Source organism: Phaseolus vulgaris, chromosome 9, assembly GCF_000499845.2.
Source record: "Phaseolus vulgaris cultivar G19833 chromosome 9, P. vulgaris v2.0, whole genome shotgun sequence".
NCBI classification, from domain to species: Eukaryota; Viridiplantae; Streptophyta; class Magnoliopsida; order Fabales; family Fabaceae; genus Phaseolus; species Phaseolus vulgaris.
This window is the reverse complement of record NC_023751.2, coordinates 26,259,571-26,282,968: the sequence shown is the minus strand read 5'-3', so window position 1 is coordinate 26,282,968 and position 23,398 is coordinate 26,259,571. Positions and strand designations below refer to the sequence as shown.

Below are 23,398 nucleotides of genomic sequence, written 5' to 3'. Positions count from 1 at the left end.
AGAATTGAAATACTTCTTTTGGATATAGGTATCCGAAACTTAATTTCCACTTCCGGACATTAGCATTCAGAACCCTAAACTGGAAATCAAATTAACTTACAAATTTCTATATTCTAAGTTACTAACATTGCCTTCGAGACGCATGTATCCGTAAGTCTATATCCAGACTTTCGGATATCGTGATTCGGGAACATCTCAGCTCAAAAAACACGTGAAAACGAAGATGTAATGTAATGTCTTACCTCAGAACAATGTGAGCTGCAACTAAGAGTGAAACTTTCCCTCCACTACCACACCAACGTTGCACCAACAACACCTCCTTTGCACCTCAAATGGACACCAAAATCCTTTGTACCTTTTTGAAACAAAGGAGACAAGGCCACAATGGAATTTTAAAAGTTGTGTTGGGTGAACATCTAAATTGATTGATATGGTCCATGGAGAAATTGCCATGGGGATGAAGGAAGAAGCAACCGTGGTGGTATTGTCAAGTTCACACCATGGTCCGTTTAAGCTGTTAAGTGGACCCGGGCCTTATCCTCTAGTGCGAGCCCACCAAACAGCGTTGTGTGGCGCGCGCATTTTACCCTCTAAGGAACTTGTAATTGCAATTGCAAGTGGATGAATCACCACAGCGACAATGACACACCCAAAACCCAACTTTTGTTTTCTTTTTCAAGTTTCCAAAACCAAGTGGACTCTTCAGTTTATTAAGATCGGAATGAAATTGCGCGCGACGTTGGCGTTTTAGCACCTCCCATGGCTTACTCCGATTCTGCGCCTTCTGTCCCTCTCCGATGGAACTTCTCTCAAGTACTCGGCCAACAACTTCCCAGTGAGCCTCTCCAAAACGGTTAGTCGCAACTCGCAACTCCTAACTCTGCGTTTTCTCCCGTTCAATTGTTGTTCACTGTTCATTTTGCTTATCTTGTTCAGACGACATCATAACAACCGTTGCGTTCGAGAAGCGCGGCGATTATCTCGCCGTTGGCGATCGAGGTGGACGCATTGTAATATTCGAACGAGATGATCGGAACACGAATGTGAGTATGCGATTCACGCCACCATACACTGTCTGCGCTTCCGTATTCATCGAAACGCCGTTTATCTGAAATCTGTTATGTGTTTCGTCGTTAGGTTTCGAGTAATCGAAGGGATTTGGAGCAGAGGGACTTCGCTTTGCGGCATCCCAAATTTCGCTACAAGACAGAATTTCAGAGCCACGAACCCGAGGCACGTTTGTCGTTACGATATTATTTATTCTATTTGTTGATAATTTTTCTATAATATGGATATTTTGAGTTTATGCTTAATTTCTATCTACTTTCATCGTAATAAATTTTAGACTGTGAAACAACAGATATGGTTTTTAAATGATTTATTGTAAAAGCTAAGGAACATAACTTACATGGCGAAACAGGATTCAATGACTTTGCATCAAGGCATAAATTATTAATTCTTTGAGATGTGCTACCCCAAACCTTTTATTATGAAAAAAAATATATATGATACATGGATATTCAAATGTAATGACACTCAAAATAATATCACAAAAGAAAATATAGATATTATAAATGCCTAGTAGTATTAAAAAACTATAATTTTTACAAATATAAAAAATAAAAACTATGTGGCTATTTTTTGGTTGAGAGATTGTGGAATTATATATCTTATTAAATAATAAAATAAATAATATGATTTAATTAAATAAAGGATAAAATAGTATAATTAAAAATGACACTAAAAGTAATTAAAAAACACTATTTATAACTAGTGGAAACATTTTATTTTTTTATGGTAACAAAAAAATGATTAGTTTTTATATAAAAAAAAACTATTAAATTTATAAAAAAAAAGTGTGTTTATAAGTTATAAGTTATAATTATAAAATAAATAAACATATTTTATAATTTTGTAAGGTAGTTAATTGATTTAAAAAGGAAATTAAAAAACTTAAAAAATAAAATAATAAAATGAGATATATTGAGAAGACAAAATCAATAGTTAAATAAAATAATAAAATAAAATTTATTGATAAGGGTCAAATTGGTAGTAATTATGTATACTAAAGTAACAATTGTAAAGAGAAATTCTCTTTATTAATAATAGTTATAGATTAATAGTTATAAATGATATAGATATATCTAATAGAAAGAAAGATAGAGAGAAATTATAGATGTTTAAAAAAAAAGTGTTTATGTATTTTATTTATTTATTTAAAGTTTATTAAATAAATGATCAAAGTATTATCCTCACTCCTAAATAATCTCTAAAGTAATGTATTTTTATGAATAATTCTGAAGGATTGAATATTTATCAATTCAGTCCCTAAGTTGATATATCTTACAAATATTCTTGGACTAATTTGAAGGATTTTCTAATACATAAAAGCATGATTTGTGATAGACACTATTCTTTCTTTTTACTTGTAAAGACTCTTTAAAAGATGAGATAATATTTTCATGATGAAATTGATAATCTATTTTTTTATTGAAATAACATTATGAGTTAAAATTATTTAATAGATGATATTACAATTTTTGTGTGATTTTCAATAAATTTTAACAAATAATAAAATATATCGAAATAAGTATGTGATCGTTTAACTTACTCTAATTATAAAAGTTAACAAACTTATTATTATTATATATAACAATTTCTGATTGAATAACATTTTAAAAATCTTTTTCATGTATTATTTTGTTTCTTTTATATTTTTCTTTCACATTAACTATCTTATTGTACCTTTTTCTCCCTTTTCTTTCCATCTCGTTTATGGAAATTGATATGCAAATAAAATTTCTATCGTCAATTATTTGATACTTATTATTATTGGTATATATATACAGTTTGATTGCCTAAAGAGTGTGGAAATTGAAGAGAAGATTAACAAAGTAAGGTGGTGGATGACCCACGATAACTTGCAATTTATTCTTTCAACCAACGATAAAACAATTAAATTGTGGAAGGTTTGAACATGCCTTGTAATTTCTAATTCTACACTAGCTCTGTACAATTTGCCAATTTGAATAAGGTGATTCTAACCTGCTTCACCTTATGTTCCAAATTTGAATAATATCTTACATCTTTCTTTTTGTATTATGTGGTGTTTCTGGGGCAGGTTAAGGAGTATAAGGTGAAACATGTTAAAGAAATGGCCCCTCCTTTGTGCTCAGAAAATATGCTTTTGGCTGAAAGAAGTTTCGTACCAGGGCTGGAAACCACTTCTGCTGCTAATGGCTATCGTTTGGAATGGATAGAGAAGACGCCTCAGAATCATTTGCCACCTCAGGATGTTGATAGCGAGGTTGGTTCTTGTGGAAATACCAGTGCTTGAGTTTTGTCACCTCTATCTCCAGTTGGAAAGAAAAACTGGGTACACATAGATGACCGTTGGTTGATATTTTTTTTTCCATCAGATTGGTGGAATAGAAAACCCTTTTCGCTCAAAGTGCCAAAAGGTGTATGCTTCTGCTCACAGTTTCAATATTAACTCCATCTCAAATAATAGGTGCATTCGGTTTCCCTTCTACCATGAATGCTTAATATCCTGTTTCTGTCATAGTGAAAACGTAATAGGAATACGCCTTTATTTTATTTGCATTGTTAGTTACAAAATTAAAAAAAAAAAGTGGCGTCATGATACCTCCACAGTGATTATGAGACCTTTGTCTCGGCAGACGACCTTAGAATCAATTTGTGGAATCTTGAGGTCAGTGATCAGTGTTTCAACATTATTGACATGAAGCCATCAAACATGGAGGATCTTACCGGTAGCTATATTTATTCATGACTCCTTGCACATTCTAATTTTTGTATGCTCTCATTCATATTTCATCACTACATCCTAATTTAGTCTAATTATTCCAACCAAGTAGAATTAAATATTTTACATTTGGTAGAAGAAAAAATGTTAGAATATACCATCATAGGAAGCAATTACTATCGTAGGAAGCAAGGTTGCCTAATTTGATTACTTTATTCCTGTTCTTAAACTTAGTTTTACTCTTTTCATACTTCTTTTGGGTCACTACTATTGTTGGAAGGCCTAGAATCAGGAAAAGAACTCTTTATACTTGAAATTTTTATTCACCCAGGTTTTATGCAACCCTTGAAAACCAAGTGCCTGATCAAATGGGTTTGAAGAGTATATTGATTTAATTGAAGTTACAAAAGATTATATAAATAGGCGGACTTGATTATAGATTCTAACCAATCTGATTACGTTTCAAACTAGCAGACAAGGGGGAAATAAATCATGAGATAAGGCCTAGATCAGATGAATCTGATCTTATTCTATGTTTCTGGAAGAAATATTCTATCTTATTCTATGAATCTGAAAGAATCCAAACAACTTTGACGGAAATATCATTTACCAAATTGGTATGAAAAAGCATATATAACCCAACTAGATAGTTGATGCCATGAACATATTAGATAAAAACCCTACCCAAGATAGCCTTTCATTTTTTCTGAACAGTTATTGACATTGTTATATATTGTATAGGAACCTATTATTTTCCGATATCCCTTCTAGTTTTTGTCATCTTCAATAAGACTTTACTTATTTCATTTTCCAAAACTGAATATAGATATTATTGGGAAGTCTCATATTGCTTACCTTAATTCTTGTGGTATGGCTTATTTATTTGTTGAGCAACTTCATTTAATGCGAATTGGTTTTGAAATGAAATCTAACACTGTATCAAAGCCTATAGCCTATCTTGGTAAATCATCTATTCTCATAGGCTACCTATTTTGGTAGACATCTTTGGAGATTGGTTTTGAGATGAAATTTGACATAATATTAAAGTCTATAACTCATGTTGGTAAGAGAGTGATGTTGTGAAGTCCCACATTGCCTACTTCTAGTCTTAGAGTGTGGCTAGGACATTGTTTTCTTCTTTTTAATTATTTTTTCCATTAAAGCAACAATATTTGTTTGCTGGAATTCTTAATGTTTTCCTTTCTGGTTATTTTCTAATGGAAATTACTCTTTTAGTCTTCTCTGACTTTCAATTTTGGAGGATCTCTTGTTCTACCCTAAAAGCATCTTCTAAAGATGAAAGCCAAGCCTGTCTAGTTCTATACATAAGTTATACCTTGTATCCATCAGAATAATCCATTATAGGGCTTTGCATCTGTAACTTGTCGACCTAAGCCAGTTTTGAAGTCTTTCTTAAATGAGATCTATGTCATGTGCTATATGCATCATATGTGCATGCTATGTTATTTCTTGCTCTCATTTTGACATTTTTACTGATTTACCCTATTTTTTCTAGAGGTCATAACATCAGCTGAATTTCATCCTTTACATTGTAACCTCCTTGCATATAGCAGCTCACAAGGTTTAATTCGTCTATCTGATTTGCGACATGCAGCAATATGTGACCATGCTTCTAGAATGTAAAATACAACTCAATTCCCTCAAACTTGGGCATAGTTTATTTTCTTGGATTTTGCTGTTTTCTTTTCTCAGCTATTGCTATATTCTGATACTTCTCATTCAGCTTGATTATACAGATTTCAACATCGAGAGAGTAATGGATCAAAGTCATTTTTTACAGAAATCACTTCTTCCATCTCAGACATAAAGTTTTTAAATGATGGCCAGCATCTTCTTAGTCGCAATTACATGAATATGAAGGTTTTCTTATTATTACTGCAGTAATTTAAATTATGATTTCAAAATTGTATTCCAGAGCCTATCTTGTGCCATAGTTTTCTTCTTCAAAACACTGATGATTTGGTGGGGTACTCAGTTGGTCTAATAATTTTTTCAATAAATCTAGTTACGCATGCTCTTTCATTGGCCTTTGGAATTTGGATATTCTTTGGGTAAGTACCACCTTAGAAGTATGGAAAATTAGAAAATGTTTCCTTTTGAAGCCAATATTGTTTTTAACAAAACAGAAAACTAACAAATGTCATTTACATGTCCCCCCGCATTTAGTATTGTAATTTTGTGGATTATATCGGCTTGAATGTGTTAAGTTGCAATGAACACATAGATGAGACAATCAATTTTAGTTACAACTTACAAATTACTCAAAATGTAATGAAAAATGTACTATATATACCTTGATTTCTTTCAGCATTAGAAGTATGCCTCTTATGCCATTTATATAGTTTCATTTTTTATTTTAGCTTTGGGACATGCGTAGGGAGTCATCTCCAGTTGCAATATTCAAAATTCACGAGCATCTGCGTCCTAAGGTTTGTTGTAAAAATTTGAATTTTAAGGATATTGTTCACTCTATAATGAAAAGCATAATTGTGGGTAACTTTCTTCTATTATCAGTTTTTTAATTTATAAATTCCAATCTTGATTATAGTGGCAATAGAATTTTTAGGCATTCGTTATCCTCATTCATAAAATGTTGTCAGTCAATAATAATCAACAGTCATCCTTCTGCGGTGAATGAGAGAGTAAACTCTGTAGGCTTTGTGCCATTGTAGAAGACCTGCACTGCACATTTGTGAAGTAGAATAGATTTGAAACATCCTGTGACGTGACCCCTCCCTTTTCTTTTTTCCTCATGAAGTTCTAAAATACTTTTTCCTAAGGAAAAGGCTTTTGCTTTTGTGAAACTACTTTTGCCCAGTTTTCTACTACATATGTGACAGACTTATGGATTATGTTCCCTCGTAATTGTGTACCCATTTTGACTTCAAAACTTTAGAGACTATGAAATGTTTGGTTGTGCTACCCGTATTTCTAGAATTGAAGTACTTGAATTTAGGGGGAAATATATCAAAAGAGCGTTTTAATAGTTATTTATATTCCAAACATCAAACAACAAAAGCCTTTTCCAACTAGGTGGGATTGTCTACCTGAATCAAACGGCGCTTCTATATTCTTTCATCAACCGAGCTTTCAAAAAGACCACTGAGATCTTTATCGTTTTAACTGTCTAATATAGTTTTTCTTTGTTTCGCTCTCCCTCTAACTCTCGTCCTTCTCATCATCTCTTTCATTGACTCTCGTAATCTTCTCACATGAGGCGTGACCAAATCACCTTAGGCAAGACTATACCGTCCTTTTCCTTTAATAGCTTCTAATCTTAGTATCTCTATTGCATTTATTCCTGATCTTAGGTTATCTTGTTTTCATCCACTGTAACATCTTCATCCTTGCTACACTCAGCTTATGAATTTTTTGGCACTTTATGAACGCAACATTCAGTAGTATAAAGCATTATGGATCTTAGAGATGTATGATAAAAAAATTCTTAATGCTAGAGAGGCAACTTTTCATCACAAATGTTACATTTTAATATTCCATTTTACTTCTACATGAACCATCTACTTCTACAACTCTAGTGTTTACCATTTAATCCTTCTCTTGTCACTGCCATTATCATCTGCAAAAAGAATGCATTGTGCACTAGCTCGTGGATGTGCCTATTAAACATAGAAGGATTCAAAAACCAAGGTAAAGAAGACAACAACTCAAAATTGATCCCCTTATTATAATTCTATAGTCATGGGGATAGATTGGCTCCACCATATGTCTGCGTTCTAATTTTAACCCCATCGTATATAACTTTGACTGCTTGAACATATGGTATGAATAAGCCTTTTCCAAGTCAATGAAAACCATTTTGTAAATATTTATACTTCATGTATTTTTCCATCAATCTTCATTGTGGGTATTTTACTTCCATAGTTGGCCTGCATAGCATAAAACTGAATAGGTTCTCTATAACATAAGTGTATTCTTTATTCTTCATACAATTAACCTTTCCCATAGTTTCATGTTATGGATGATTCCCTCTATAGTTACTGTTATTGCAGAGTTCTTAGTTGTTCTTGTAAATTGGATATAAAGCATTAAAACATAATTTTATCCACAATCTTGATTGAACTTTTCTGCTTTACGTTATGAAGTTCTCTGAAGATCCTATAACTTTTTCCTTTGGGGGTGGGGGGAAGCTCCAAAGAGTTTGATAAATTTTGTTTCTTCTCATGGTTGATTGCTCCTGGTCCTGTTTTTTAATGCAGTTGCGAGAACTCTATAATAATGACTGCATATTTGATAAATTCGGGTGCTGCTTTAGTGGTGATGGGCTCCATTTTGCATCTGGTTCTTATAGGTTTGTCCCCTTTAAACCAAAGCAGTATATCTTATGAGTTGTCTTTTTGGATCAGTTTTTGGGTTGTCCTAACCTCAAACATTATCACTAAAACGTTGCCTATTTTTGTCATAGCAATCTCTTGCGGATATTCTCCCCAGGTTCTGGAAGGGAGGAAGGTATCAAACTAGAAATTAGAGGAAATTCTGACAGGTAAATCCCTCAGGCTGTATACAAACTTTATCAAATTTGACTGTGTATCTCTCATCGAAAGAATCCATTTAATAAGAATCTTTAACTTTAACGTTAGACAAGGAACTTTGCCTATAACTATACAAGAAAATTTTGCATAATACGCTAATTATAGTTATTCAAATATGTCAATTAATGAACTAAAACAGGAAGTAAATCAATTGTTCAAATTTGTGCAAATCAATATGTTCAAGTAAAAATTATAGGGAAATCAATAAGGAGGAAATAAATCAAGGATTGACTGAATCTCATTGACATCCCCTCAAATTGATATTGGTAGATGAAGCATCAATTTGCTAATCAAAAATTGATGGCAGATCGAGAGAGGAACATCAACAATCTGAAGATTAGTGGGGGCTTGTGAAAGACGAATGTGGTGGGCATCATAGACTATGAATATAGTGACCAAATCAACCCTAATGTGCTCTCTATGTTCATGAAACATAGGATTGGTAGAAAGTTGGGTAGCACTAGTGTTGTTGGCATGAAGAGGAGTAGCCTCATGTTCAAGATAACCAAGTTCTCCCAATAATCCACAAACCCAAACAATCTCACAAGTAGAGGACTCAACCCAATATTGAAACTTAGTAGAGGATATATTGAAACTAGAGGTTGTTTCTTACTCTTCAAAGAACTAAAAACATGACCAAGAAATATACACCAACCAAAGATTGGACGATGATTATTAACGCAACTAGCCTAATCAGCATCACTATAAGCAATCAATTGAATAAATGCGTGAAGTAAAGACTTCAACCAAGAGTAAAGACGTCAATGAATTTCTTAAATGGTATGGGGATCGTCAGAACTCTAGTCTCAGTGCTTCTGTTGCACATTCAGGTACACCTTTTGCTGGTCTTACTCACTCCAATTCTCTTGGTCCTTGGGTTCTCGACTTAGGTGCCACCGATCATATTACTGGTAATAAATATTTTTTCTCTTCTTTATCTACCTTTATTTACCATCCATTACCATGGCCAATGGCTCTAGGGTCTCATCCCATGGTGTTGATACTATTCATCGTCTTCCTTCTTTGTCTATTGATAATGTTCTTTATGTTCCTAGGTCTCCCTTTAACTTATTATCCATTAGTCGTCAAACTCGTTCCCTTGAATGTGTTATTTCTTTTACCAAAGATTCTATTTTTGTACAGGACCAGAGTTTGAGACAGATGATTGGCACCAAATGTGAGTCTCATGGTCTTTATCACCTACGATCATCTGCATATGTTGGCACGGTTATGGATTCTCCATCTCTCATTCATGCTCAGCTAGGTCATCCTAGTTTTGCCAAGATGCAATACCTTGTTGCAAGCCTGTCCAAAGTATCTAGTTTTTATTGTGAGTCGTGTCATTTAGGTAAACAAAGTACAATTCTTTTCCTAGTAGTGTCTCACAACATGCTTCATCCCCTTTTGCCTTAGTTCACTTTGACATTTGGGGACCAAGTTGTGTTAAGTCTAATTTAGGGTTTTAGTATTTCGTTATTTTTATTAATGATTATTCAATATGTATTTTGTTTTTTTAATAAAATCTCGTTCTGAGTTGTTTTCTATATTTCAATCTTTTTATAACGAAATTAAAAATCAATTTGGAGTTTCAATTCGAACCTTACGCAATGATAATGCTCGTGAGTATCTTTCTCGTTCTTTTACCACTTTTATGAAATCTCATGGCATTCTTCATCAAACCTCATGTACTTATACCCCTTAACAAAATGGGGTGGCTGAGCGCGAGAATAGACACCTTGTTGAAACTACTCGTGCTATGTTACTTCATGGTGATGTTCTTTAATGTTTTTGGGGTGATGTTCTTAGTTCATGTTATCTAATTAATCGTATGTCATCTTTGGTTTTAGAGAATAAAATTAACCTCTTCATCCCTTACCACCTATAATTTTTGGGTCTACATGCTATGTTCACAATTTTTGTTCTGGTTTAGATAAATTATCTGCTAGGTCACACAAATGTATTTTTTTAGGGTTTACTAGACCTCAAAAAGGATATAAATGTTTTTCACTCTCTCAACCGTTATTTCATTTCTGCAGATGTCATCTTCACTGAGTCTTCTTATTATTTTAAGTCTTTATCTTCTCCACCAGTGTCTCCATTTGAACAAGTACATATTCTAATTTTCTTTGATCCTCCTATTATGTCTAGTGTACCTACGGATTCTCCTCCTCCACCACCTCTTCAAGTTTATAGTCGTCGTCAGTCATCCCATCATCCATAGGATGACTTTCTTTTCGTGCCAGATCCTCTGTTCCTCCCGCGACTCCAACAGTTGAACCTGATATTCCCATTGCCATCTGTAAAGGTATACTTTCTACTTGTAATCCCTCTCCACATTATAAGCTATCATTGGCTATCTCAACCTTTTTATACCTTCCTTTCGTCTATTTCTTTTTTTTTCCATCCTAGTTGGCATAAGGTCATGCTTGATGAAATGAGTGTGCTTCAGAATAATGGAATATGAGACCTCATTCCTTTACCTTCTGGGAAATCTGTTGTTGATTGCATGTGAGTCTTTGCTATCAAAATTGGTCCTGATGGTACTATTGATCGTCTCAAAACTTGTCTTTTGGCTAAGGGTTATACCTAAATTTTTGGTTTTTGATTATGGTGATACTTTTTCTCCAGTAGCAAAGATGACTTTAGTTCGCTTATTCATAGTCATGGTTGCTCTTCAACAATGGCCTTTGTATCAACTGGATGTCAAAAATGTCTTTCTTAATAGGAATTTGCAAGAAGAAATTTATATGGAGCAACCTCCTGGCTTTGTTGCTCAGGGGGAGTCTTCTGGATTGGTATGTTATCTCCACAGATCCTTATATGGTCTCAAAGTCTCTCAGGGCTTGGTTTGGAAAATTTAGCAAATTTGTTCAATAGTTTGGTATGACTCATAATGAAGCAGATCATTCAGTTTTTTACCGTCACTCAAATGTTGGGTGTATCTATCTTGTAGTATATGTTGATGACATTGTTCTTACATGTAGTGATCACCATGACATCTTACCGGTAAAACAACACCTTTGTCAACATTTTTAGACCAAAGATCTTGGCAAACTCAGATATTTCTTGGGGATTGAGGTAACACAATTAAACAATGATATTGTTATTTCTCAGAGGAAGTATGCATTTGATATTTTGGAGGAAATTGGATTAACGAATTCAAAATCTGTTGAGACACCTATGGATCCTAATGCCAAACTCCTACCTAGTCAGGGGGGCCTTTCTCAAATCCTGAGAAGTACCAAAGATTGGTTGGAAAATTGAACTATCTTATTGTCACTCATCGAGATATTTCATTTGTTGTTAGTGTGGTGAGTCAATTCCTTAATTCACCATGTGTTGATCATTGGAATGCAATCATTCGTATATTGAAATACATTAAGGTTTGACTGGAAAAGACTTATTATATGGTCACAATAATCATACTAGAGTTGTATGTTATTCAGATGCTGATTGAGCAAGGTCTCCATCTAATAGAAGATCTACTTCCAGATATTGTGTTTCTATTGGTGATAATTTAATTTCTTGGAAGAGCAAGAACAAAATGTTGTGGCAAAATCTAGTGCTAAAGAGGAATATAGAGCTACGACTTCAGCTACTTGAGTTTATTTCGCTTAAACAGCTACTCAAAGAATTGTAATTTGGAGAAGTCAATCAAATGACACTCATCTGTGATAATGAGGTTGCTCTACATATTAGCTCAAATTCCATCTTTCATGAAAGGACCAAACATATTGAGATTGATTGTTATTTCATTCAAGAAAAGATTGTGTTTGGAGACATCAAGATTGAATTTGTTAATTCGAATGATCAATTAGCATATATTTTCACTAAATCTTTACGAGAACCTAGAATTGATTATATTTGTAACAAGCTTAGTTCATATGATTTATATGTACCAACTTGAGGGGAGTGTTGAATGTAATGGGCTTAGTCCATAGTTTATATTATTATGTTATTATTTTCATCTATAAATAAACACCCCAATGTGTGTATTTTACACAAGGGATACCAATCCTATATTTATTTTCTTCATTCTTAAAAAGGAAAAAATGGGATAACAGTGCTTCTAGTTTATGTTGATTATATTATAGTGACTGGAAATGATGAAAAAGAGAATGAAGAATTTAAACAGAGACTAGTCCAGGAATTTGAACTAAAAGAACTAGGAAGATTAAAGTATTTTTTAGGGATTAAAGTAGCCTACCGTAATCAAGGAATTTTAATATCTCAGCAAAAGTATATAACTGATTTGTTGGCAGAAACTGGAAAAACTCCATGCAAACTAGTATCAACTCTAATGGATCCTAATCACAAGTTATGTAACGTTAAAGAGGTATCATCAGTTAGACAAAAAGATGTATCGGAGATTGGTTGAAAAATTAATATATTTGGTTCACACACGGCCTAATATTGCTCATTCAGTGAGTGTCATCAATCAATTTATGCATGAACCAAAGGAATCTCATCTTCAAGCTATTTATAGAATTCTACATTACTTGAAGGGCAACCTTGGAAAGGGAATATTGTTCAAAAGAAATGGAAGACTATCTCTTGAAGCCTATACTAATGCAGATTATGCAGGTTTTCTTGTTGATAGAAGATCAAGAAGTGGATATTGTACTTCCCTAGGTAGGAACTTAGTGATATGGAGAAGCAAAAAAAGAGATTATGGTGGCAAGGTCATCGGCTGAATTAGAAGTTAGGTCCATGGCACGAGGGGTATGTGACTTATTATGACTAAAAATTATCTCTAGATAACTTGAAGATTAATTTGGAGAGACCCATGAAGCTCTACTATGATAATAAGTCAGCATTAATAGAGATTGCACTTGCACATAATCTCATTTAGCATGACAAAACAAAACATAACAAAACATATAGAAATAAATAGACACTTCATTAAGGAAAAATCAGAAGAAGCTTTAGTATGAATGTCATACATTTCTACCAAGCAACAAGCTGACATACCCAGACTTCCATAATCTCAACCAAGCTGGAATGGATGATATATATTCCTCAGCTTGAGAGGGGGTATTGAAATATGGGTGTAAATGTTGCACATTTACTGTACAATAAATATAGATTGATTGAATAAATATTGATTTAATTATAAGAAATTTCTAAAGGAATTGGGATTAAGAGTTTATTTGGTAGATTTGCTCCTGATTTAGAATCTTTATATATGGAGATTTATTTCCTTTTGTTATGATTTCATTTTTCCTTTAAGTACCAATGTTTTTATAGCAAGAAAAGTAAGTCCATAATTATTGCTTATTGTCTACAATTTTTTTTGTAAATATCAACAAAAGTATTTTGAATTTCTAAGCCCAAGAAATGCAAGATTTGAACCAGTAATAGGCAGTTTCTTCCTGCACCCCCACAAGGTTGCACAAAGACAAAAGTGTCCCTATATAAATTGTACATTTATTTTTTTTTATTCCGGATTATGAAATCCGGTAAATTTTTGGATTGGCGCTTCCGGTAAATTTTTGGATTGGCACATCTGGTAATCTCTCGGATTGATGCTTTCGGTAGTACATGAATGATAGTGTTAATCCAAAATAAAAAAATGCAAAACATTAATAATTGAAAAAATCATTCCGGATCCACCAATCCGTAATTCAAAATATGCATTCCGGATTCAGAAATCCATAATTGAAAAAAATCATTATGGATCCACCAATTCGTAATAGAAATTAGACTTTTGGATTTAGCAATTCGGAAATCAATCATTTATGCAAACTTTGCTTCCGGAACACCCCCTCATCCGGAATGCAACATGATTCACTTTCGGATTGATGAATCCGTAGCATACTCCCAGATCCCAAAATTGTGGTGGTCAGTTTCAGAATTTACAAAATTGTGGGGTGCAGGAAGAAAAATGTAGGGGTGCAGGAAGAAACTACCCCAGTAATAATAATGTCATCAAATAAACTAAATGCAAAACAAAACTATTAGAGTTCTTCCACATATAAAAAGAGGAATCATACTAACTTCGAGTAAAGGAAAAATCAAGTAGAGCGGAACAAAACTTATCAAACTATGTCTCAGGAGTCTAGTTCAATCCATAAAGAGACTGTTTTAATTTTTAAATGAAACACATCAGAAGAGGGTGTAACAAACAAACCTTGTAGTGGAATCATATAAATTTCATCTTTTAGATATCCATGAAAAAGGCATTCTTGACATCCATATGTAAGAGGGGGTTATACTTGTGGTGTAGTTATAGGTAAGATAGTACAAACACTAGTTATCTTTGCCAAAGAAGTAAATGTCTCCTCATAATTCACTCCATATTCTTGTTGATAACAAAGAACCACCAAGCGAGTCTTATATCAGTCTAATGAACCACAAATTTGAGTTTGGTGTAGACCCATTTACATCCAATGGGCTAGATGGGCAAGGGTCAATATTTCAAGTATGATTTTCTTGTAAGGCTTGCAACTCATCTTGCTTAGTTTTCATCTAACAAGCTTGGGTTGCTGCCTAAGAATAACAAATGGGCTCTGTGATTTGAGCCAAAGTTGCACTGAGAGATGTGTGATCTTATGGAGGAGAGAAATCATATCAATTTGGTGCATGGATAGATCAAGAGGATTGTTGAAGACCAAACACTTCAAGAACAATTAGAGGAGGCTATGATATAACTGGAGGTCTGTATGTGACATGTCACATCATCAAATTAAGGAAGATGTTTTTGAAATAAATATTGATCCTCAACGAATATCACTTTTTGAGAAATACATGTTATTAACCACAACATCATAATATACTTAACCCTTGTTAGATGAACTATAGCCTAAGAAAGCACATTGAATAGATTTTGCAGAGCTTATGACGTTGAAGAGATAGTAGATCAACAAAACATACACAACCAAATAGATGTAAATTTTGATAACTCAAATGTGAACCAGCTAACCAATAATATAGGGACACAGATTCTAAAACTTCAAATGGCAAACAATTAATAAGATAGACAATAGTTGGTAAGGTTTTTAAATTTAGAAGACACTGAAGTCTCAAGAAGCAAAGTGCATGCAAAATCCAAAAAATTATAGTTCTTTCATCCTGCCATTCCATTATGTTAAGGTGTATAAACACACATGATCGTTGAGAAATTAAAATTCTTGAAATTATGACACACATTCACCACCATTATCATATCGTAAAACTTTTAGACATAGAAAACTAATTTTGAACATAGGAAACAAAATACCCCATATGAATTGACTATAGTCATCAATGAATGTCACAAAATACTTGTAATTACTGTGAGATGCAACTGACGAAATACTTCATATGTCACTATGAACTATATTAAAACATTTGGTAGCACGATTACCATGTAAAGGAAAGGGTAAAATATTTCTTTTTCTAAGTTTGGATGAAACAATTAATAGGTAATTCAAGATCATAGTCAGTCTGATCTTTATTTCCAAGAAAGTTTTTGTTGACACAAATGATTTAAAATTTGAGAGTTTGGCTGACATAATCTCGTATGTCACACCTCATTCTGATTAATAACAATACTACAACCCAAAGACATGGTTCCAGAAATAGAAAATTGCAAAGGAAATAGTCTTCCCACTTAGGTACCTTCGTGATCACTTTCCTAACACTTGATCCTATAAAATTCAATCATTATGAGAGAAAGATATGTTATAGTTATTATCTACTAGTTGTCCAACTTAAATCAAATTAATCGACAATCTGGGTGCCACAAATACATATTGAAAAGAAGACCCAATATCCCCTACAACATTAACAGGAAGATGACTCCCATTAGTAATTTGAATATACTATGGACAGTTATAAGTCAGAATATTTGGTAATAATTCAGATTTGTTAGTCATATGATTTGAAGCTCCCGAATCAAGAATCCAACAATAACAAATGTTATAATCAACTTATCTGGTGGACCATCTCATGCGTGAGATGTAAGTTGACTGATATTGGTCGATTGGATCAGAGCAACTTGCACAACATTTTGAAAACATGTAGTTTTCGATTTTGAGGACGAATGGGCCATTCTTTAATTTCTTGTCCTCATTTCTTGCAATAATTGCAATATAGATCTCGATAATTATTGCAACGTGACCAAAATCCCGGTAACACTATATGGATTCCTCTTCCTTGTGCCGCATAAGCAACATTTATTGCTTCTGAATTCACTCGATTTGGAAGCATTCCAACCTGAGTTCTTCTCACAACACACGAGCACAAATATCTAGAGAAAGAACTGGATTTTGATTTAAAAGTCCAATCCATGCATTCTCGAATCCTGGTATTCCCCATATTCTGGAAACCTGAATACTACTACTCAAAAATTTCAATTCCAATTGGAAACTACGTTCACTGTAGTCCTGATTATAAGTCAATTATAAATCAGTTTCCAGTATTCTCGTGTATCTTTGCTATAGAGAATGATCTTGAATTGCTCACCATATGTAATTCAATTGAACCTTGTATCCATCCAAGATATGATCCGTCCATCTCAAGACTTCCACTTTCGAAGTTTCAAATTGTCTTTTGAGAGTTGAACTAGACTCATCAACATGCCCCATCACAAATATTTTCAATTGAAATTTCCAACAAAAGTAATTCTTCCAATTGAATCGTAGGATAGAATTTTCTCTAAATATGGTTAATTTAGATCCCACCAAACAATATTTCAAGAATACGAGCACTAAACAAGAACCCAAGAAAAAGAAAAAATTGGGTTGAAAAGTGAAAAACCAAAGTTGTTAGAGCTGAAGTGCTGGAACCATATCAAAATTGACTGAATGTTTCTCATTATTGAGAAAATCCCATTTAATAAAAATATTTAACGATATACAAATATATTTAGGGTAACCGTATCAAATTTAATTGAATGTTTCTCATTATTGAGAGGATTTGTTAAATAAGAATATTTAACATTATACCAGCAAACCTTTGCCCATAGTTATGTAAGGAAACTTTGTCCAATGAATTAAAACCGTAAGTAAAATAAGTTGTTCAAATATATGCAAATTTTCCGTTAAGTAAATATTGTAGAGAAATCATACATGAATCAACGAGGAAGAAATATATTCATGATTTATGTTGGTTATTAATTCAGATTTTATTATTATTAATTCAGATTGTACTATCCTTAAATTATTTTACCTTATATTGCATTAATGATCAATTTCCAGGCATGTTAGTATTTCTATTTTATAGCTCCCAGTAATTGTAATTTTATTATATATATATATATATAATTGAGATAAGATCAGTTTTGTAATTTTGTAACCTTCTCTTATTTCCTACCACTGGTATCAAGAGCTAGTATGTTATTATGAACTCTACCAATTATCAGTCCCTATTTTTTATGAAAAAATTATAATCGGTGGTGTGTGCAAATGAGAGTTTTGTTTGATTATCATGAGTTATGGAATGTCGTTGAGAGTGGAGTGTCTGCATTAGCTGTTAATGCAACTGAGGCGCAACGAGTAGCACATCGTGATCAGACGAAGGACAATAAGGCTTTGTATCTCATCCATCAAAGAATGAATGACGAGACGTTTAAGCATATAGAAGGAGCAACAACTGCAAGTGAGACTTGGACAATTTTGTCAACCAATTATAAAGGTGATGATAAGATCAAAATGGTGCGTCTTCAAACCCTAAGACGCCAATATGAATTGCTGCAGATGAAAACCACAAAGACTATTGAAAAACCAATTGAGTAGGCTTTAGAAGCACAAGCTCAATTGGTAGCTCTTATCATAAACATGGTAGCTATTTCAGCAAAGGTCATGGTGACCTGAATCATGGAGGCGCTTGACGCGGGGAACGTGGTCGTGGAGGACGAGGAGGCATTTATAATAAATCAAATGTTGAGTATTATAATTGTCATAAACGTGGCCATTATGCGAATGAGTGCAGATCAAAAGATGATAACCATGCTTCCAATTGTGCTCAAGAAGATAGTAATCACGAACAAGATGAAGAGGATCATTAAGTATTAATGACAACCACATCAAATGAAATTCCAAACAACCAAACTTGGTATTTGATACAGGTTGCACGAATCATATGTGTGGTCAGAAGGAGCCGTTTGCAGATTTGGATGACTCATTCATTTCGCACAAAAGTGAATTTCGATGATGGCAGGTTCGTTACGGTGATTGGAAAAGGGCGAATTCTTATTACATTGAAGAATAATGATCACAGGTACATCTATGATGTTTTCTTTGTACCTGACATGAAAAGTAATATGGTGAGTGTGGGACAACTGGCCGAAAAAGGTTACGTGATGCACATAGTTGAAAATAAATTCTCAATTTTTGATAAAAAAGGTAATTTGATTCTTAAAACCTTTTTATCAAAAAAACTGCATGTTTCCAGTAGATATTCATATGGGTAATTTCAAGTGCTTAAATGCAATAGTGAATAATGAATCGTGGTTATGGCATTTACGCTTTGGGCACTTAAATTTTCAGAGTTTGGAAATTCTTTCCAAAAGAAATTTAGTGAATGGTTTACCCCATATTCATCACCCTGATCAATTGTGTGAGTCTTGCATTTTTTGAAAGAATCACAGGATACCATTTGTTAAGGAGCCTTGGCGTGCAAAATTTCCTTTGGAACTTGTTCATATAGATGTTTGTGGCCCGATGAACATATCATCAGTTGGAAGTAATAAGTATTTTTTAACTTTTATTGATGATTTTTCAAGGAAAACCTGGATTTATGTATTGAAAAGCAAGGATGAGGTATTTCACTGCTTTAAAATATTTAAAGCATTTGTTGAAAGAGAGAGTGGTAGACAAATTAAGATGGTGCTTAGTGATGAAGGAGGTGAGTACAAGTCTAATGAGTTCAAGAAGCACTGTGAAGAACTTGGGTTGCAACATAACATAACTTGTCCCTACACACCTCAACACAATGGAGTTGCCGAGAGAAAGAATAGAACAATCATGGACATGGTGAGGAGCATGCTTAAAGCGAAAGGTATGCCAAATTATTTTTGGGCTTAGGCCGTTACATGTGCGGTATTTGATAAACAGATCACCCACTCGGAGTGTTCCTAACACAACTCTGATTGAGGCATGGAGTGGATTCAAACCCAATGTTCAACACTTGAAGGTATTTGGGTCAATTACTTATGCTCATGTTCCCAAGGCAGCAAGATCGAAGTTGGATGATAAGGCAGTGAAGACCATTTTCATTGGATATAAGCATGGAGGATACAAACTATACAATCCAATGACAAAAAAGGTGATTATTAGTTGTGATGTTACATTTGCCGAAGATGAGGAATGGCAATGGAATGCAGCAAATGAAATGGATTCGAAAAAACGATATATTTACGTTTTGAACGATGATATAGAAGATGGAGTCACTCTTGAAGCACCTACAGTTCAACCTGAAGCTGTAATTCAACCTGAAGTTGCAGCTCCAATTGCAACTATGATGGGGCGACCAAGAAAGCAGCAGCGACAACATGTACACCTTCAAGATTGCGAAGTAAATTTTGATGATGAAGTTGATGATAATAGAGATCTAGTTCATTGCTTTTCTTGCAGAATCAGAACCTGTGAGACTTGCAGATGTCATTCAACACCCCAAATGGCAAAAGGCTATGAATGAAAAATTGATGGTGATTGAGAAAAACAATATCATGACTCAAATTGGGAAGGTTGTTCCAAATCAGAATTATGGGAGATGTTGGTTATTAATTCAGATTTTACTACCCTTAAATTATTTTACCGTTATATTGCATTAATGGTCAATTTGCAGGCCTGTTAGTATTTCTATTTTATAACTTCCAGTAATTGTAATTTTATTATATATATGATTGAGTAAATCAAAATTAATAAGATTAGTTTTGCAATTTTGTACAATTACGTTCAATAAGTTGCTACAACCTTTTGTCTTATCTTATTTCCTTCAATTATTTCCTACAATTTAGCCTATAACAGACAAATTTCAACAACCCTCCACATTAAAAAAAAAAAAAAACTCTCATAAACCCTTTTCTATGTTTTAGTTTTTGCAGTAATTTATTAACCTTTAACTATGTTGTCACGGGTTTTTGTTTGATATTTGTGAGAGTCTCCTTTCCCCCACCCCCAATACTAATTTTGGCACCTTCTGCGAACAACTGCATCAGAGTCACATTGTATGCATATTATTTTTCTTTTAATTTTGAGGTTGCAAAGTGCAAACATTCTCATCCCTACCAAATGTAACACAAAATTCTGCTCCTTCAACTGACTAACAAACAATAATTCAGTTCCTGTGTTTTGGGAAGTCATGTCTATATAACTTGATGAATATCAAACTAAATTGGCATTGCATATTTTGAATTACCTATCCATTCAAGTACAATTTTTTTATTTTATTTTTACCACCAGGAAGGCTATTCACCAAGCTATGCCAAGGGCTAGAAGGTCTTCTCTGAGCAACATAATACCTCGTGGAATTTACCAGCACGGTTGGCGATATGTTTTCACCATTTTCTCTTTATCTCATTTTGACCTTTATCTTTTGTTTCACTTTTTATGTCAACCTTTTACCCCTTTCTGTTTTACAGCTCACGTTGATTCAGAGTCTCACAACGTTGACTTTCCTTGTAATGAAAGCTCCAAGCTGCTACAAGTAGCTTGGCATCCTACATGCAATCTAGTTGCATGTGCTGCTGAAAGTAGCCTAGTTTTGTACTATGCTTAAGTTGTACCTTGTACATTTTATTTGTAATAAAAGTAAGTATATACTCTAATTGGGCCCATAATATAGAATTCTTTAAAAGCATCATCGTTTCCCAATTAACATTCTTTCAAATAATACATTCAAGCAGGTATTCAAGGATGTATTGCTAACATTTCTTAGATATAAAAATATATATTGCTTAGTCGAATACATTAGTATATAACAAAAACTAGAAACGAGAAAATGAATTAGGTTATAGGAAATTCTTCCTACACCTCCATAGTTTCTTTTGACACTCTCATATTTTCAACAATGTTGAAATTGTCCATTTTGGATTCTAAATTCGGAATACAATTCAAAATTCTACAATGCGAAATACAACATTTTACATTTTAGATGGTAAAATCTGGGATCCAAATTTGTATTTCGGATTCTACAATCTGGAATATAAATTCTAGTTTATATTATGAATTGTAGAATCTAGAATAGATCGTATTTTGAATCCTAGTTGTATTTTGGATTCTAAAATTCAAAATACAAATTTTGTATTCCGGATTAATCTATAATACACTAAATCCATTCATTTGTATTCTAGATTGTGCAATTCGAAATACTAAAAAAAAATTGTATTTTAATCAATTCGAAATACAAAAAATGTATTCCAGATTGTTCAATCTAGAATATAAAAGATGTATTACGATTGTGCAATCCAGAATACATTCTTTGGGGAGCTGCTACGGCGATGGAAGTTGGAGGTAGTGGTTGTCACGGCAGAAAAAGGGAAGATGAGTGCTCGAAGAAGATGAAGAAGGGGGTAAATTTTTTATGTCATTCTTCTATGGAGGTGTATAAAGAAGGCATGGAGGTGTAGGAATAATTGCCCTTAGGTTCTACGTAGGATGTTTTTTCATGCACCTTTAAACCTTCTCCTCGCAACCTCGTAGGTCAAGCGAAAAGATAATTTTGCCCTTAAAAAAATACATTATGAATTGTAGAATTCATAAGGTATTTCCAAATATGAAAATACTTTCTGGATTCTACAATCTGGAATATATTTTTTCTATTTACACACCCTCGAGAAAGAATCACCCAAAGAAGAAGTTATAAGCCCAAATATCAAAAGTTCTTCCTTTTGGTCTTCTTAAAAAAAATAGAATATGTTTGTAAATAATTTGGGCTCACTTTAGGGGTCCAAATAGCAAATATAGGCTAAAATAAGGTGCTTTTAGTATAATAGGGGGTGTATGTAGCATTTTAGCTTGTTCCTAGCCCTTTTGGAAGGCATTTTGACCTAGTTTCTAGAAGGACAAACCTAGGATGCGGGTTTGACTAAGTCAAACCCTAAGGTTGCCCATTTTTTCCTTTTTCCCATCCTACCCCTTTAGCTTGCTCTCCAAGGTTCCTTCACCTATAAATAGGAGGCCTACCTAGTGTATTTTTCAAGTTGAAATTAATAGAAGAAGAGTTACTCTGCACATATTGTGTGAGGTGTTAGTGAGGTTTGAATTTCTCTTAGCATTTACGTCTTATCTTGTGAGTATTGAGAGCTCTCAAGTGGCGACTATCTTCACTTATCTTGGAGGCCAATCACACTCCAAGTGGCGTGTTTCACTTCTCAAAACCATCACATAAGCTTTCTCCTTCCTTCATCTATTCTTCCATTGTCATTCCATTTTTACTCTTTGTATCATGTTCTTGTTTGGTTTTTCTTGTTTCCATTCGGCAATTCTATTTTGGTTTCATTTTCTTGTTCTTTAATGACGCACCTTCTAGCATCATTTTCACCTTATAATTGTCTTTTCCTTTTGCCTTTGTGAAATGAACTTTCACATCTACTTAACCACTTGGTTAAGTTAATGTCCAGTGGGGATTTTCCTAAGGTCTTCACTCTTAAATTCCTAAAATCCCAATCTAAGTAAAGTGTCACACCATAAAATGAACAATCCTAAAATCAAATCATATCAGGGTGCCTTTCCCCATGTAATCACACTTGAATTTGAATATAGAAGAGAAACTCTGCTTGAGTTATTAGTGAGTTTTGTCTCCTAAATTGTTCTTGGGTCTTATCTTGAGTGTAGTACACCTCAAGTGGTGGCTCTTGACCACTCATCTTGGAAAAATTCACCATTCCAAGTGGCATGACCACTCCATAGTTATCTCCTCCATAAGATTTCTTTCTCTTAATCTTTTCCTTTATTTCTCTTTTCCATTTTGCCTTTTCTCTTTCACTCTTTTGCTTATCCTTGTGTTTTTCCTTTAATTCAATTTTCATCTCGCTTCATTCCATTTTATGTCCTTTAATTTCGCAAGTCTACATCGTCATTTTCACCATATATTGTGTTTTCTCTTTTGCTCTTTAGAAGAAAACTTTCACACTTAC

General features: G+C 33.6%; 1 protein-coding gene across 8 annotated transcripts; it reads left to right on the top strand.

The window, feature by feature from the left end:
* The first annotated feature begins 369 nt into the window (after positions 1–369).
* Positions 370–21,120, top strand: LOC137822943 (serine/threonine protein phosphatase 2A 55 kDa regulatory subunit B beta isoform-like). Of its 8 annotated transcripts, none has more exons than XR_011083028.1 (15): positions 615–853; positions 937–1,043; positions 1,138–1,233; positions 2,850–2,969; positions 3,122–3,307; positions 3,420–3,511; positions 3,655–3,773; positions 5,283–5,406; positions 5,524–5,647; positions 6,148–6,216; positions 8,005–8,096; positions 8,211–8,288; positions 12,922–13,059; positions 20,724–20,803; positions 20,903–21,088. XR_011083028.1 is itself a non-coding variant. In XM_068627974.1 (14 exons), the coding sequence occupies exons 1-14, from the start codon at positions 760–762 to the stop codon at positions 9,491–9,493; spliced, it is 1,395 nt and encodes a 464-aa protein (XP_068484075.1). In that variant the 5' UTR covers positions 370–759; the 3' UTR covers positions 9,494–9,881. The 8 variants fall into 8 exon arrangements, 6 of the variants coding, with proteins under 6 accessions (XP_068484075.1, XP_068484073.1, XP_068484077.1 ...); XR_011083027.1 differs by having other exon boundaries at positions 12,913–13,059; XM_068627974.1 differs by lacking the exons at positions 12,922–13,059; positions 20,724–20,803; positions 20,903–21,088 and adding exons at positions 9,168–9,248; positions 9,481–9,881 and having other exon boundaries at positions 370–853.
* Positions 21,121–23,398: the final 2,278 nt, after the last annotated feature.

Coding starts and splice junctions, on each gene's coding strand:
- LOC137822943 (XM_068627972.1), top strand. CDS start 760: ATGGCTTACTCCGATTCTGCGCCTTCTGTCCCTCTCCGATGGAACTTC. Junction 2,970..3,121: donor AAACAATTAAATTGTGGAAG/GTTTGAACATGC, acceptor TTTCTGGGGCAG/GTTAAGGAGTATAAGGTGAA. Junction 3,774..5,282: donor AAACATGGAGGATCTTACCG/GTAGCTATATTT, acceptor TATTTTTTCTAG/AGGTCATAACATCAGCTGAA.